Consider the following 16,900-nt stretch of genomic DNA (forward strand, 5'->3'; position numbering starts at 1 on the left):
ATGTGTTACCCTAACTTTACAGATGAGGAAACCTGTCAGAAGGTTAAAGACTTCTCACGAAATCTTACATGTATTTAGTCAACAATGGGATATTTCCAAATGCCAACCAGACACCGTAGCTAACGCCAAACAGTCTAGGGGTTCCCAGAAGAGACACAGCGATTCCAGATGAACTCATCGGTAATGCCTCACGGAAGAGGAGCTATTTGTGTGGGCCTTTAAGGGACTGGTAGGGTGCTGCTATGCGAGAGGAAAGAGATGTGAGGCAGACGGACCAGGGAGAGATGGAAAGTAACAAGCCACGTGCCGGAAATGAAAGCACAACCTTGCCGGAGCCACCTTCATCGGAATTCCCAGTTCTTAGTGACACGTGTCTCTTGAAATGAAGTATTAACCATGTCACTATCATGCGTGTCTCATCTCCCCAAGTACACAAACATCTCTGTGAAGGCTGGATCTACGCCAAACACCTGCAAATCCCCAAAAGGTCCGCTCCCAGAGCCTTGAGCTCAGTTACCACTCTACGTTCATTCATTCTAACGTCACTCTACGTTCTATCTGTTCATTTAAGATTTGAGTCGTCACTCAAATCTTAAATGAACAGATAGCATCCTGAGACACACAGTGTACTTCTACAGGAATTCAACGGCAAAAATGAAACACCTCCATTCCTTAGAAAATCATTTGTTTTTTTTGCTGGTCTGATCTTGCTGCATATTATCCTTTTAACATCTGAGTACCATGAAAGAAAGAAAACGTAATCTAAATATATATCAAATACCTATGAAGCAACCAACCTCTCTGTAATGTAGTAGGAGGCAGTGAGAAAACCACGGACTGATTTAACATCAGACTTAAAAGAGAGAAAAGCATTTATCACTTCTTTTCCAACTGCAAAAGTATGGCTTGATGTTTTAAAGAGAAAATACAAGAAAAGGCATAAAGAGTCAAATGATAAACTCACAAACCAAGAAAGAGATGAAGGAGGCCGGGTTTATTTCAAACACCTAAGCAGGCTGTTTTAAAGGTTTCTTCAATACCACACACACACAGACACACACACAGACACAGACACACACACACACACACACACACACCCTAAACTGGCATTACACTGAGCAATGGCTTCACACAATCCCTTCACTGCCAAGTTCAAAATAAAAGGCAGACAGTATTTCCTTCTGTTCTTCCTTTCATACTGAAGGTAGCAAACAAACCGTTTGTGACTGTGAACACGGCAGAGCTCCCGACACCCTGCCTGCAACACCTCGCCCGTCCAGGGCAAAGGGAGTTAAGTACACACACACAGCCACATGCGGGGCGATTTGCAAAGACAGGGCCGGCAGCACCTCTTCCTTTTACAGGTGAGGAAATTGAGGGCCAGTGAGACGAAATCCACGCCAGGCAGAAAGCAAGCCCATGGCTCCTCCGACTTCAATAATTCTTTCCCTGAACTCCAGCACGTCTGAGTCATGACTGCTTTCTCTTCACGTTCACGATCGGGTTAAATTTCTTCAATTCCAGGTTTGGGTCACCACTTTCCATCACGTGTGCCTGGCCGCTCTCACTGCCAAGAGCAAAAGGCAACGTGTAGGGACCCTCGTGGACGTGTCACTCAACTGCTAACAACACAGAAGCAGAGGCTCCCTTCTGGGTGTGGCTTCCAAGCATCAGGGCAGACTCTTGCGAGGCTAAGTTTCAGAAAATAAGAACATAGGCCAGCGTTTATCTGGAAGCCTCAGGGGCTTGGCTCTGCTATAAAGACTCTCTTCCAGGGCTTCCCTGGTGGCGCAGTGGTTGAGAGTCCGCCTGCCGATGCAGGGGACGCGGGTTCGTGCCCCGGTCCGGGAAGATCCCACATGCTGCGGAGCGGCTGGGCCCGTGAGCCGTGGCCGCTGGGCCTGTGCGTCCGGAGCCTGTGCTCCGCAACGCGAGAGGCCACGGCAGTGAGATGCCCGCGTACCGCAAAAAAAAAAAAAGAAAAAAAAAAAAGAAAAAAAAAAAAGACTCTCTTCCAAAGGCACCAACGTCTCCATCTACACTGTATATCTTCCCTAGCCCACCCCAGGGGAGAAACAGAAAAAAATAAAATAAAATTAAAGCGTTTCAATAAGCAAGAAACCAAAACAAGGCACAGTTGACTTTTCCCCTTCTCGTGCCTCTGTGTAGTTTTCCAAAGGCCTCCACTGTCATAAAGCATCCTCTCAGGTATGAGAGGCAATCTGCACATTTCCAAAGAAGAACTAATTCTTAGAATCACAGAACGTGAGGGCTGGGGAGATCGTAGGAGGCAAAGGGTCACAGAGAAGAAGTGGCTTAGAGGAGAAACCTGTGATCTGTGTACCTGCAGGAAGGTGAGATCAAAGTCCTATTTGATGCCAGACAAGTCTTGGGGGACCCACGGGACTTGGGGCTCCACCGGCTGTTCCAGCTACAGTTCTCCTGCCCGGATGTGAGCGCGCAAACGGACCCAAGGCCTCCGTGCTCTTAACTAACCATCAAATTCTGCAGAGCTTCTGAGTTTCTCTCCCACTGCTCCATCCCAAGTCTCAATTCCTCCTCTTCCTGTCCACCTCTTCCTACTCCTGGGAACCCCAGGCCTCTCATCACGAGAGAGGCTGTGAACATTTCAAGGCATCCTAAGAGTCCAGGGATGTGGAACTGAGAGCTCCACGGGTTCAGGCCTGGGATGCCTGTGCCGTATAAGATCGCCAACCTGGCCCGGGACTGCGGCTGGGCTGCAACAGCACCTTTTACAGGGATCCGGAGGCCCCTGTCCTCGCAGGGTAGGGATGGGGGAGGGGGAGGTGTGTATTCCAGATAAGTCACAGGACCAACTTGACGGGAGCATCGCACGTCCCTGCTCTAAGGGGAGAAGAGGACGATCAGAGGAGAAGCCAGCCCTGCTCGACAGTGACCGAGCCACACGATGGCTCATCTGAAGTAGGATATAGGGGGGCTGACCGATGGGGAAAATAAGACCTTAATTCAGTACCCAAAGTCCTCTCAGATGGCCCCCTGCTCTAGACCTTGATCTCTGCACAACCCACCGCCGTGTTACTCTGCACCCTGTACGCTCAACCCAGATCATGACCCCGACCCTCTCCTCCAGGGTTTCGAGAGAAAAGAGGCAGTTTCTCCATGTTTTCATCCTTTAGGTCTTCTCACGCGTTTGCCTTCTGCAAAATAGAAGCTTAAGACACGAGTGCTGAGTTGATCTGGCCTCGGTAGAACAGGCACGGGTGTATAAAAATGTACAAAAATAAAAGACAGTGGGGCTTCCCTGGTGGCACAGTGGTCGGGGGTCCGCCTGCCGATGCAGGGGACGTGGGTTCGTGCCCCGGTCCGGGAGGATCCCACGTGCCGCGGAGCGGCTGGGCCCGTGAGCCGTGGCCGCTGAGCCTGCGCGTCCGGAGCCTGTGCTCCGCGACGGGAGAGGCCACAACAGTGAGAGGCCCACGTGCCGCAAAAAAAAAAAAAAAAAAGACAGTGTGCCCCGACCGCTGGATGAGTGGAGGGTGGTGGGCGACGCAGGGGGCAGATGTGGAGTCAGGTAAACAGGGCCATCAAGGGGGGTCAGCACTGACCGGCCCTGTGGCACAAGCCTGACCTCTCTGTGCCTCTGTTTCGTCGTGGGAAAAACAGGGGCATAAGGCCTGTCTCGTGAGGTTTCCGCGAGGGGTGAACCAGCCTCTCTGTGCACAAGGCCGCTCAGGACCTGGACAGAGGAAACCCGCCAATGACAGCTGCCTGAATCCGGTGCTTCATGACAGAGTCAGCACTGGACCGAAGGGAAAGGGATTTTAAATGATGCTTAAAGAAAACACAAAACCCTAAGCTCCCTAACATTTACTATAATCCCACCACATCCTATAACTGCAAAGGGTTTTTAAGAAGTGGTCGGGGGGCTGGTCATCCTTCACTGTCGCAGGCGCTGGCAAAGCCCTTTCAGCACACGGTGGCGGAGGTCCAGGAGGACAGAGGTGAGGCCTCAACTGCTCGACAGCCCGAGGCCACCAGGCCCCCAACACCTGAGCCGAGGTCTGAGAAGATGGCGTCCGGCTGGTGAATGCTCACGGGGAAGCCGGGCGTGCGGACCTGGTGGGGGAGACGGCCCGCAGGGGCAGAGGGCGAGGGGACGGGGTCCAGCACCCTGAGAGCAAGCGGGCCCGCCCCCTGAGGCAGCCGCACGACAGCCACTCCACAGACTGCCGGGCTCCACGCACAGGGCAGAAGCCCTCCAGGGACCCACGTGCTTCCCGGAACGTCCCCTGTTGCTGCCTCCTCCGTCTGTCGGTGACTGACGGCACACATCCGAGACTAGGCGGCCTCGGTCCAGCAGAAAAGCTGAGAACCCGTTATCGGGCTGCTGACCGGTCAAGACAGGGTGCTGGGAAAGCAGGGGGTGTGAGGTCCCCACGGGGCCTACAGGGGGACACACAGGGGGACACACAGGGTGACACAGCTCAAAGACTGGAAAGGGCGGAGCAAAGGACACTGCTTTTATTACAACGAAAGCATTGGTAGAATTAGCTCTCAGAGCAACCCTCTAAGTGTTCTCTGGGATCTATGAGAGGCCCAGAACCAAAAAGGCTCAAAAAGTCTAAGTGTGGAGAGAAATTACAGTGTTATACAACCCCCAAAACAGCGCCGAGAGCCAGAGCCGTGCCAGAGCGCTGTGCAGAGCTGCTTGGGAGAACACAGAGACGAGCCCCGTGGGGCAGCCTCCCTGGCAGAGGCCACAGCGCCGTCCGTACATCGGGGGCTTGGAGCCCAGGACCAGCGCCAAGGTGAACGGCAGGTAGAGCAGGTTCCCTCCGAGTGACCCCGTGGCAAAGCTCCCTCCTCTCCATCGCATCCCTCCAAATACCCATACTGCGCACACACATGTAAGGGGATTCAAGAGGGAATTTTTGAACTGGAAACGCAGTTCGTTTACTCACTGACTAAGTGCATGGCCCTCCAGGCGCTGTCGAAGCCCAAGGAGACAGATGCACGGTCTTCTCCACCAAGCCCAGTCCACTCAGAGCTGGTGAAATCCTGATGACAGGGAGGAGGGACACGGGCTCCAACAGAAGCAAACGCAGGGGACAAGGGAGGGGCTTCTCCACCGAACTGGCTCTCAGGACCAGCTTCCTGCAGACACTGGACCGAGGGAAGGGAGCAACAACTGAGAAATCACTCCTCGGACTCCAGCCACGGGCGTGCCGGGGGCCTCAGAGCAGACAAGGCTGCAGGTGGGGTGCAGCTGCCTCGTGGCTTCAGATGAAGACTCTCATCTTGGTCCTTGAAGCTCTGGGAGCCAGTGATGGAGTCTTGAACAGAGGGTATGTGTATCATTTTCGGAGGATGACTCCGCGGCAGTGACCCCGTTAGATTTACCGGGGCAGAGAAACCAGTTAGAGCTTTGCTGAAGATCCGTAACCATTTGGAAGTGGCCTCTCTGTTTTCGGTAGTGTATGCACACACATAGTGAAAGGCTACCGGAGAACGTGTGAGGGCGTGGGATCTAAAGCGGGGAGCCTTCCAGAGCGCGATGCTGAGGCAGCCCGGTGCCCCCAGGGGCCGGTAGATTAAAACTGAGCATCTTTGAGGATCGTGAGGTGGTGAGACGAAAAGAACCCCTAAGAAGGTTCAAGAGACCTAGACTCAAGAGCCGACTGCACATTAAGTTCACAAGCCCTCGGATGATTCCACACGCCCTGGAAGCCTCAGCGCCCTCATCTGTAATTTGGGATTAAGAGCGACCACCCCACGTCTCATGTGGACGACGTAAGCGAAACGGCAGAGCGTCAGGGGCGTCTGCGTGGGAGCGTCAAGGCAGGTGGCCGGCGGCCGCTCTGCTCTCCGCCCCGACTCTCTAGTTCAGCCACGTCACAACTATTTCGGGTCCATACATGTGCCAGACACTGAGGCTACCGAGACAATTAAGGAAGGCGCCGCCCTCAAAGAGTTTAGGAGAAAATAAATAACCATTACTGTGCATCTTGTCCCAGAAAAATAGAAACAAGAGAAGAATTTGCCCGTCGGCAGCCAAGACTCAATCCTCTATGGATCACACCCCCCTTACCATGTAATCTGGGATATTCTGCAACAGCCGTAAGCCTTGAAAAGATTCAGAGGGACCCCCTGGTTGTCAAAGGTCTCGGAGGGCTCAAGGCCATGTGATATTTTTATAGCTTCTTTTGGAGTCAAGAGCAGTACAGATTTTGTACTTACTCTGAATTTAACTAGCATTTAAGCGTGCTGATTATAGCTGCAAATACACTTTTTGCTCCTGTGTGTGGTTGGAGAGTGGCCAGGGGAGAAGCCTTGGAAATTTACAGAACAGAAATAGCATGTGGTCTGTCTGCTTGAAGGAATGGGTCCCTCTGTGACCAGCAAGGAGAAGACCAGCAAAGGGCCTGAAACAAACCCAAGAGAGAATAAAATGAGGCTCTTTGTCACCATCTCCCTGTTACCAGCCGCCTTTTCCCCAGTCTGGGAGACCCCTAAGAAAGCCGGCAACAGACTCGGGGCTGGGGTTTCAGAAGACACAGGACGCAGCAAGTCTAGCTGGTGAACTGGGGTCACCCAAGCAAAACGTCTAGACGTGGTTCTGAATATAAAGACAATAATGAAAGTGGAAACGTGGAAATCGCTTCCTAATTGGCTTTGCACGAACGAGCAGCTGTCCTGGTTGTGGAAATGAACTATTAGCGGCAGGAAGGCCTAGAAAAGGATTCAAAGACCTGATCTCTGCTCCAGCCCCCAGCCAACCTGGGGACCCTTTGAGGTCTCCAGCTTCTCCTCTGCTGAGCCAGCAGCTAGAAGGAAAGGCCTTGTGTAGGGCCTTGTCTGCACTTCCCCGGCTCTCCCTGGGGGCCAGGGCGGGGAGGGGCCTTCACTGGCACGGGCTACAGGTGCCCCAAGTTTGGTCCTATCTGAGCCTGTTTATTTTTGAGACATCAGGCTTCCCGAAGACTTCTTTGAAGAAAGGATCACTGATCCACCTCCCCGAAATAATTGTGGAAACCACGTGCTACCTGAGAAGCACGATTTCCTTTCAGCAGAACACTCCACAATTCTATATCCAGACACGTCGGCACGGCCCGGCAGGGAAGCGTACAGGAGAAGAGGGACTGCGATCCTGCCCCATAGGGTCTGGCATAGTGCCTGACTTTGGATAATGAAACTCTGGTATGTCCCAGAACTTCAAGTCACTGAGAAAAACATGGGACAGAGATTCCTTTTTAAAGAAATACACACTTGTACTTTTGTTTTTTTTGAGGGAAGAGGGTGTAAGTATCTTTACAAATGTTGATATACTATAGAAAATAAGGGTAAAATGAAATTATAGAATTAAAAAATCTAGAATACCATGTTGATAAGAAGCTATGTTAATGCTGTTGTGTCCTTTCTGTATGTTTGTATGATGTATGAAGGAAGCCCCTCTGTTTACATACAGGTTACATCTGGATCAGTCATCTGGTCCAAACTGACCAACAGATATTTCTTCACACTAACACTTGCTGCACCCATTTCACGGACCATCTACATAAGTGTCATGAAAACCTTCCTAGCAGTAAGGGGTTATCACCCACAGTGATGCTCCCACTACTGAAATGGGCTTGGAAACCATCTGTATCTTCAGTAGCAACAAAGATGCAATTACTTTAAAACAAAGAAATGGGAGACATCTACTTCTCTCAATATGATGAATTAAGATTCTGCAAAGGTCTCTCACACTGGAAGATAACTAAAGTCCAGTTAAAATACTGAACCAAAAATAAATAAATAAGTACCCCCTAGCTTATATGCTTCCAAGTTAATTGCAGTGTTCTGAGGCTTTTGTGTATTTTGAGAATTAAGGAGTTAAAATATTTATTTTAGACCTTAGATGTATTTATGGTAAAATTTCAGCAGTTTCCACTAAGAGAAGAGAAATTGAATATACAACTGCTCAATGTAGAAGGAGGAAGTGGAAAAAGAATACAAAGAGACAAACATGCACTTAAAAAAAAAGCAACAAAGAAAATAGTCTAAAAATAATTTAGTAGGAAAATAACCAACCCTATTAAATCATATAAGAAATAAACTGATTAAACTCAATAGCCAAAAGAAATAAATGATAAAATTGAAATTTAAAAACAGAGATACACATAAAACCATAGGAAACTGGAAAGATTGGAAGTCAAAGGATGGAGAAAGGTGGTCCAGAAAAATGCAACCCAAAGAAAGCTATGGGACAAAAGAAGACTTAAAGCAAAAAACATAGCAAGAGTAAAAGAAGGCAATTATGTAACAATAAAATACCCAGTTCATTACATAGCTATAGTAATTCTAAGTTTGTATATAACAAATAGCTTCAAAATATAAAAAGCAAAAATAAAATAGTTTCTGAAAAAAAGACAAATATACCACCACCGTGGGGAAATCACCATACACTGTTTAATAGAGCAAATATAGAAAACTAGGAAAAATGGAGGTGATATGAAAAGCACTATTAACAATCTAAATTTAATAGACATAGGAACTCTCATAATCAACAAACTGAAAATCCACAATCTTCTCAAAAATACACAGAACATTTACAAAAACTGACCTTACACAGGGACAAAGAATGACCACCAAATGTCTAGTAACTGGTGTCATAAGGATCATGTATTTTGACACCCGTGCAATTAAGACAGACGTCAATAATGAAAAGATTCTCCGTGCTTGAAAATCACAGCAGACTTATCAATAAACTCATGGGTATAGATGAAAATATTGAATCTTAAAAACATGTAGAACTAAACATACTAAGAATATTGTTTAACAAAACCTATGAGATGCCATTAAAGCAGTGCTAAGAAATGTATAATCTTAAATGCTTATATTTAAAAAGAAGTCTAAAAGTTATTGAGCTGTCTCTGGCTTAAGAAGTTAGAAAAGCAACTGCAGAATAAACACAAAGCAAGTAGAAGAAAAGACCTAGTAACAGGTAAACAAAAATAAATAAAACACAAAGTTAAAACAGAGTCAACAGAGTCAAAAGTATTTTTCTTTGAAAATAATAATAAAACACACACTGTCTGGCAGATTGGTCAAGGAAGAAAAAAGAGACATGGCCCAATTAACATATCTGTAATGAAAAAAATGGATAGCGGGGATTTTAAACTAAATGAATAATTTTACACTAATTTTAATTTGAAAAACAGGTAACTAGGAACATACCCCTAGAAAAATATAATTTAAGAAAACTGAAAGAAATTCAGTTTAAAAAGAAATAGGGATTCAGATCATTTCAAAAGCCTCAAAAAAATTAAATAGATAAAAATCTTGCAACAAGGAAAGCACGAGTTCTTGTTTTTAGCTGAGTACTACCAAAATTTCAAGAGCACATAATTCAAATCATACAGAAAATCTTGCAAGAAAGAGAAAAATAGAAAAAAAAAATCCTTTCTCTAAATCAGACAAAAAGCAGTTAAAGAAAGAAAAAACAGAGGCCAAACTTACTCATGAGTAAAGAAACAAAAATTTAAAACAAAATAAAAGCAAATAGAATCCAGATGTGCATCAGGCATGTATTTAGGGGGAAAAAATTAAAGGCGAACAAGCTAGATTTATCCTAGGCATAGAAGAGAGTTTACCATCGGAATGAGCCATATGTATAAGATAACATGGTAACAGGAAAACAGTGAAAAGCATACGGTCATCCTAATAGATGCAGAGCAGCCTTTGATAAAACTCCGCATACACTTACGAATAAAGGCAGAAAACAAAACTCTGTAAAGCAGAAACATAAGGGAACTTCCTTAACCTAATAAAGGGTATTTGGGGGAAAAAAAGTGATAGCAAACAACATTCTTAATCAAATTAGAACACTCCTTATAAAGATTAGGAACACTGAGGGGCTATCTTCTATTGCTCCAATTCATTACTGTACTGGAGGTCCTAACTCAAACACGGAAAACAGGAAAAAGAAAATGTGAGAATTGGAAGGAATAAACCATACTTTAATTATCCACAAATGGCTTTTTACATATAGGAGGATCCACAGACAAAATATTAGAAATACTAAACGTTTAGTTAAGAGGCTGGATGCAAGATCATGTATAGATACCAGTTACACTTTTATTCCCCAGCAAAGACGCCATCTCGGAAGGCACCCCAAAACTGAGGTGGCTGGAAACAAACAAACATGTCACATGTACCTAGGAGCATACAGCAAATGAGTAAGACCGATATCTACAGGAAAGTATAAAGCTTTCCCAAAAAAACATTTGTGAAGACAAGTATATGGATACTGACACAATGTTCATGGATAGGAGAACTCAATATCAAAAAAAGTCAATTTTTTCTCAATTGGTCTATAGATTGAATGCAATCCAAGCAAATTCCCCACAGGCTTTGTTGCTGTTTTTATTGTTGCTATTGCTGTTTCATAAACTAACTCTAAAATCTCTATAGAAGAGCAAAAGTCCACGTACAGCTAAACATCACCCAATAAGAGGGAAAAGATGAAAGGACCAAATATCAAGACTTCGTAGAGAGCTACAGTAATTAAGAGCAGGCAGCACTGATACAGAGGTGGGCAAATTAACCAACATACAAATAAAGACAACACAGAAAAACAAACCCATGCACTTAGGGAAACTCAATATATTACAGACTGTATATCCCAGATCAATAGAAAAAAAGGATTATTCAATAAGTGGCACTAGGCAAATTATTATTCTTTATGGATAAAAATAATCCTGGATTCCTCTATCACACACAAAAATTAACTCCAAATAATTGTAAAACTGATAAAAGAAAATAAGGGAGTAACTTATAACCCCGGGATACAGAAGAATATCTTAAATGAAAGGCTCTAACTATAAATGGCCAAGGTTGTATACATTAAATACATTAAAATCAAGAACTTCCGTTCATCAAAAAGCACCTTGTGAAAATATATGGCACAAACTAGAAGGTAATATTTTTAACAGTATGAATCTTCAGAATATATAAAGAATGCTTTCAAATCAATGAAAAGAAATATACAACCCATTGGGAAACTAGACCAAGGAGATGAACAGTCCTTTTACAATAGACGAAACAGATGAAAATTAAATATGTGAAAAGCAGCTCAGTATTATTGTCACATTAAGTTCACTTTACTATTAATTTGTCAAAAATTAAGAAGTCCAATAACACCAAGTGTTGGGATAAGGCAGGCATGAATCTTAAAGGACACTTTTATTCACTGCTGATGGCATTGGTGGTATAATCACTATGGAAATCACCAGGACATTTTCTTGTAAAGTTGGTCATGAATTAGCCTTTCTTCAGGCCCAAACTCTCCTCCTCGGTATATAACCAAGGGGAAAAAAAAATGGTGTACGTATAGCAGAGATATATGTGCAAGAATATAAATAGCAGAGTATTTTGTGACAGTAAAAGACTGAATATAACTCAAACACCCACTGACAGGAGGAAGCATGGATGTTAACCTTATCAGATATTATGTAAGTGAGATGAATAAATATAGCTACACGGAACAAGGTGGTTAAATCTTAGAAACAAAACACTGAACAACAGCACGACACAATTTTCAATGAGTAACATTATATATACTTTTAGGAATACAGACTACCAAAAACAGCAAGGGAAGATTAAATGATAGTGCGGGGGACGGGGGAAAGCAGTCAGATAGAGGAAAATGTCCACATCAATGTCACAGTGTTAATGATGTTTTTGTTTAAGAGACAGGTTCATGGATATTCATTAATTATTCTTCATAACTCACATACATAAAGTGTTGTATGTACCGGATCCGACTTAACACATTTCTTTAAAAGATCTGCTTAGAATGGTGCTGTCTAATCTGGTTCAGATTTAAAATGGGTATCTTTTCATGGGTACTAAATTTTCCAGATGGGGAAATTAAAAAAAAAATTAAAAATCAATAGTGGTGGGCTTCTCTGGTGGCGCAGTGGTTGAGCGTCCGCCTGCCGATGCAGGGGACGTAGGTTCGTGGCCCGGTCCGGGAAGATCCCACGTGCCGCGGAGCGGCTGGGCCCGTGAGCCATGGCCGCTGAGCCTGCGCGTCCGGAGCCTGTGCTCCGCAACGGGAGAGGCCACGGCGGTGAGAGGCCCGCGTACCGCAAAAAAAAAAAAAAAAAATCAATAGTGGTTTTCTCTGGGGAGGACAAAGAAATGAAGCATTTACATTTGTATTTAATAACCTGTCTATATTTTAATAATTTTACTACATGCATATACGTATTTTAAAAATTAAGTAACCAGCTTAATTGGTAAGCTTTAGGAACTCCAATTTGGTGGTTATGAGCAACAATAGCTCATTGGATTCAGAAAAAGCTCATTGTTCATTCATCATCAACGAAATTAAAGAAAACAAGGATGTCCGGGCTGAGCCGGTGGCCAGGTCTCTGAACGGATGTCCTGGAGCATATGCCCATACCGCCCCCCAATCCCACGCCTCCACCTCCCTGGGAGGCAGCTCTGGGCGCAAGAAGTCCAGATTCAACTCCAATACCAGATCTTAAGGTCTACAGATTTCATGATCCTTTCAAGAAAGAGGACATCCTTTGGGTCCTGTCCTATAAAAGAATAAGAACCTTCCTCAGATTATGTACTTGTAACTTCTCTATTCTATTGGAAGCTTTTTGATTCCCTAAAAATGGGGGGAAAAGGACTATGAAATGTTTTCCCCTGGCTAGCCCCCTCTACAAAGATTACGAAATATGATTTTTTTCCCCATCTTGGAGCAATTTATACACAAAACATCCTGCTTCTTGTTAACCCTCACATTCAGTTCACACTCACACAGTGGAGCAGTCACCATATGCTCTTCATTCTGATGTTTCAAAACCCCATAGTTCATTTGATTTTCTTTCTGGGGGATATTAGTGATAAGATCACACTCTCCGGTGTTCACTTCAGCTTGCACCACAGTGTTGAACTTGAACTGAGCAGAGAGAATCGAGAACAAAATTACAAAGTACCTTGTGGTCATCTTATACAGCCTAGACTTCCTAACACTTCAAGGGATGGATGCCCCAGAGCCCAACTGGCCTCTTCCCTCACCACACCAACCCCGCCCACTAATGGACTTCACAGTGATTGTTCCAAAACTCTGCAAATAATTCATCACATTTCGATATATATGGCCCCTCCCATAGCTGGGTAGTTACTACTGACACTCAAGATGTCTTGCAAACCTAAATAACTTCCTGTTGGCATGGATGCAGAGGAACTGACATTGTAATGCATTGCTCATGGGACCGCCAAATGTGACAGCCAACGGAGAAAACAGTTTGGAAGTTTCTTGTAAAGTTAACCATATCCAGCAAAAAAACAAAAAAACAAAAAAAACTTAAGTAACTTCCTTTCTGAACTTCTGAACCAAGATGTTCTCCAAGACTTCCTAATCCTCCCTGCTTTCCTGGTGCTGAGAGTCCATACAAAACCTTCTTTTTCAGACAGAAAGGTCAAGTGAGATCTGGAAGTTGGGTGTCCTGGCTTTGTTGGGTTCCACCACCAATTTCCAGTTGCATCATCTTGAACAAGTCACTTTCATTCTCAGTTTTCCCAACTGGACAGTAGGAAGAACAATAGCTATAATCACAGGAGAGCTGTGTAAGCTAATAACAGTACACAGTGCCCATGGAGGTTCATGTATGAACTCCAAAGCGATATACCAATGACAGCTATTAGCTGCCATCACTAGTTACCTCATCTCTCCCTAGACATTTGGACAGTGGCTTCAGAAACCAGAGAGTAAATCAAACTCTCTAGGGTTGTGGCTTCTCCCTGCTGTGCTGGAAGACATCCCTTAGCCAGATCCTCCAAATTCCTGCAGCCCTCCCTAGTAATCAGAACATCCCTCCTCAGAGAACAAAACGCACATGACTGTGGGAACGCCTAGCCCTCCTCACAGCCGTGAGCAATGTGCTTTCTGTCATCTTATTTGCACCTTCTGTGGTTCCAAGGTCTGGCCCCACCTGCACGCACACTACCCTCACTGCCCCTTCCCGCAGGTCCCAGAGGAGGCTGCAGGTGGTCATTTCATTTGCATTTGGTTCCTAACCAGTAAATAATAGCTGAAAGTTGTTTACACATCATGAGAAATGTCCCCATCCTTCACACACATCTGATCCTCACAAGGGACTTCAGGTAGGTAGGGAAGCATTGCTGTCATTCCCATTTTGCTATGAAAAAAATCCAGGCTCTGAGACATCAGTGACTTTCCCAAGCTGCACTGGGCAGTTAGTGGTGAAGCTGGGCATAGACCTGTCTTCTGACCCCTGTGTCCATCACTTGCTACCACACCACAAAGGCTTGAATTTGCTCTGTGTGGCCCAAAGCAGAGATTTTCTGGTTTTGTTGGAGAGGGCCTGGGCTATAGCCAAAAATAACCTTTTATAAGTACACAGGCCTTTAGCACATTCCTCAGTCACCATTAAAAATTATAGAAGAATTTTAAATAGTTGCAGAATATGTAACTTCTGGCATATTGGAAATATTGCCTTTTTAAAATAAAGTAGCAATAGTTGAAAAAATGTAATTTCTAGTATATAATTTTTTTAATATGCATGAATAGCTGAAGCAATGCTGAGAAAGAAGAACAAAGCTGAACACTTCTCAATTTCAAACTATATGATGCAACTATGGTAATCAAAACAGTATGGTATTGGGTAAAACAGATACATAGATCAATGAGACATAATAAAAATCCCAGGAATAAACCCATATGTATAGGATCAATTAATTTTCAACAAAGGCACCAAGAATATAAAATGGGGAAAGAATAATCTCTTCAATAAATGGTGTTGGAAAAACTGGATAGTCATGTGCAAAAGACTGAAACTGGACCCCTATCTTATGCCATAAATCTAGAAGAAAACCTAGGGAGTAAGCTCCTTAACACCAGACTTGACAATGATTTTTTTTTTTTATTTGACACCAAAAGCAAAGACAACAAAAGCAATGTAAACATCAAACTAAAAAGCTTCTGCACAGCAAAGGAAACCACCAACAAAATGAAAAGGCAACCTACAGAATGGGAAAAAATATTTGTAAATCCTATGTTTGATAAGGGGTTAATATCCAAAATATAGAAAGAACACACACAACTGAATAGTAAAAGTAAAGGGCTTCCCTCGTTGCACAGTGGTTAGGAATCCACCTGCCAATCCAGGGGACACAGGTTTGAACCCTAGTCTGGGAAGATCCAACATGCCGTGGAGCAACTAAGCCCGTGCGCCACAACTACTGAGCCTGCGCTCTAGAGCCTGCGAGCCACAACTACTGAGCCCGTGCGCCACAACTACTGAAGCCCACACGCCTAGAGCCCATGCTCCGCAACAACAGAAGCCACCGCAATGAGAAGCCCGCACACCGCAATGAAGAGTAGCCTCCGCTTGCCGCAACTAGAGAAAGCCCACGCACAGCAACGAAGACCCAACGCAGCCAAAAATAAATAAATAAATTTATTTTTTTTTTAAATATAGTAAAAGCACAAATAATCCAATTTTAAAACAGGCAAGGAACTTAAATAGATATTTCTCCAAAGGAGATGTACAAATGGCCAACAGGTACATGAAAAGATGTTCAACGTCACCATTCATCAGGGAAATACAAATCAAACCACAAGGAGATGTCACCTCACACCTGTTAGGATGTCTATTATCAAAAAGACAAGAGTTAACAAATGCTGGCAAGGATGTGGAGAAGAGGGTACCCTTGGACACATGATGGAGATGTAAACTGGTACAGCCACTATGAAAAACAGTATGGAGGTTCCTCAAATTATTATACATATAACTACCATGTGATCTAGCAATCCCACTACTGGGTATATGTCAAAGGAAACTAAATCATGAACTCAAAGAGATATCTGCACCCACATGTTCATTGCAGCTCTATTCACAGCAGCCAAGGTATGGAAGAAGCTAAGGGTCTGTTGGCAGATGAATGGATAAAGAAAACGTGATATGTGTGTATGTGTGTGTGTGTGTGTGTGTGTGTGTGTGTGTGTGTGTATGTACTTATTATTATTATTATTCAGCCTCAAAGAAAGAGGAAACCCTGCCACTTGCAACAACATGGATGAACCCGGAGGCTATGTCTCTGTCTGGAAACAAGCCAGACAGAGAAAAAGACCACACGATATCACTTACATGTGGAATCTAAAAAACAGGAAAGAAAGTAAAACTCAGAGAAACAGCAAAGAGTAGAAAGGTGGTTGCCAGGTGCAGGAGGGTGTGGGAAATAGGCAGAGGTTGGTAAACGAGTATAAACTTTCAGTTATAAGATGAATGAGATCTGAGGATCTAATGTACAACATGCTGACTATAGAGGCCCCTTGTTTAAACAAATACACTCAGAAAAAATACATTCATTTCAATGCACCTCTCCATAGAAAATACCTTAATACATGATTTTATTATAACCATGTTTCAACTATATGTTTGTCCATATTATTTGCATATTTAGCTCCTTCCAATAACTTAAGAGATGAAGACAGTTTTCACTGTCAAACCGATGAGCCAATGAGAATTCCTTTCTATCAGAAAGATTTTACCGTTAAATATTTAAATTTTACCTTTACTTTTTAAATTCAAATAAGTGTGTTTATATATAGATGATAGATAAATTATGGAATACACTCATAAAGTCAGCCATTAAAATAAGTAAATTCAGGATTAAAATGAGATGGAGATAATTCAATTATGCTATGCAGTTTTCAATACATGATAATGACTAGATACTAAAGGTTTCCTAACTGATTATTAATCAAGCAATGCTAAATGTAGCTAAAATCATAAGTATGATAAAAGGATGATATTTCTCTGGTAAAAGTGCTTGCATGTGTTTGTGAAGCTCTGTTCTTAGGCTTTGGGGAATAATCAAAAAAGTACTGTGTTTT

At 43.9% G+C, this 16,900-nt stretch overlaps 1 protein-coding gene across 11 annotated transcripts in view; it reads right to left on the reverse strand.

Annotated features, from left to right (window-relative positions):
• RNF144A (ring finger protein 144A) overlaps positions 1 to 16,900 on the reverse strand; it is a 112,319-nt gene that overhangs the window by 65,078 nt on the left and 30,341 nt on the right. For 4 of the 11 annotated variants that reach the window (XM_067008212.1, XM_067008214.1, XM_067008213.1 and 1 more), the window contains exon 3: positions 4,944 to 5,145. The exons of the other annotated variants lie outside the window; for them this stretch is intronic. In XM_067008212.1, the coding sequence (XP_066864313.1) occupies positions 4,944 to 4,956 (13 nt within the window). In that variant the 5' untranslated portion in view covers positions 4,957 to 5,145. The remainder of the gene's footprint in view (positions 1 to 4,943; positions 5,146 to 16,900) is intronic. 11 annotated transcript variants of the gene reach the window in all.

Source organism: Kogia breviceps, chromosome 11 (genome assembly GCF_026419965.1).
Source record: "Kogia breviceps isolate mKogBre1 chromosome 11, mKogBre1 haplotype 1, whole genome shotgun sequence".
Taxonomy (NCBI): domain Eukaryota; kingdom Metazoa; phylum Chordata; class Mammalia; order Artiodactyla; family Physeteridae; genus Kogia; species Kogia breviceps.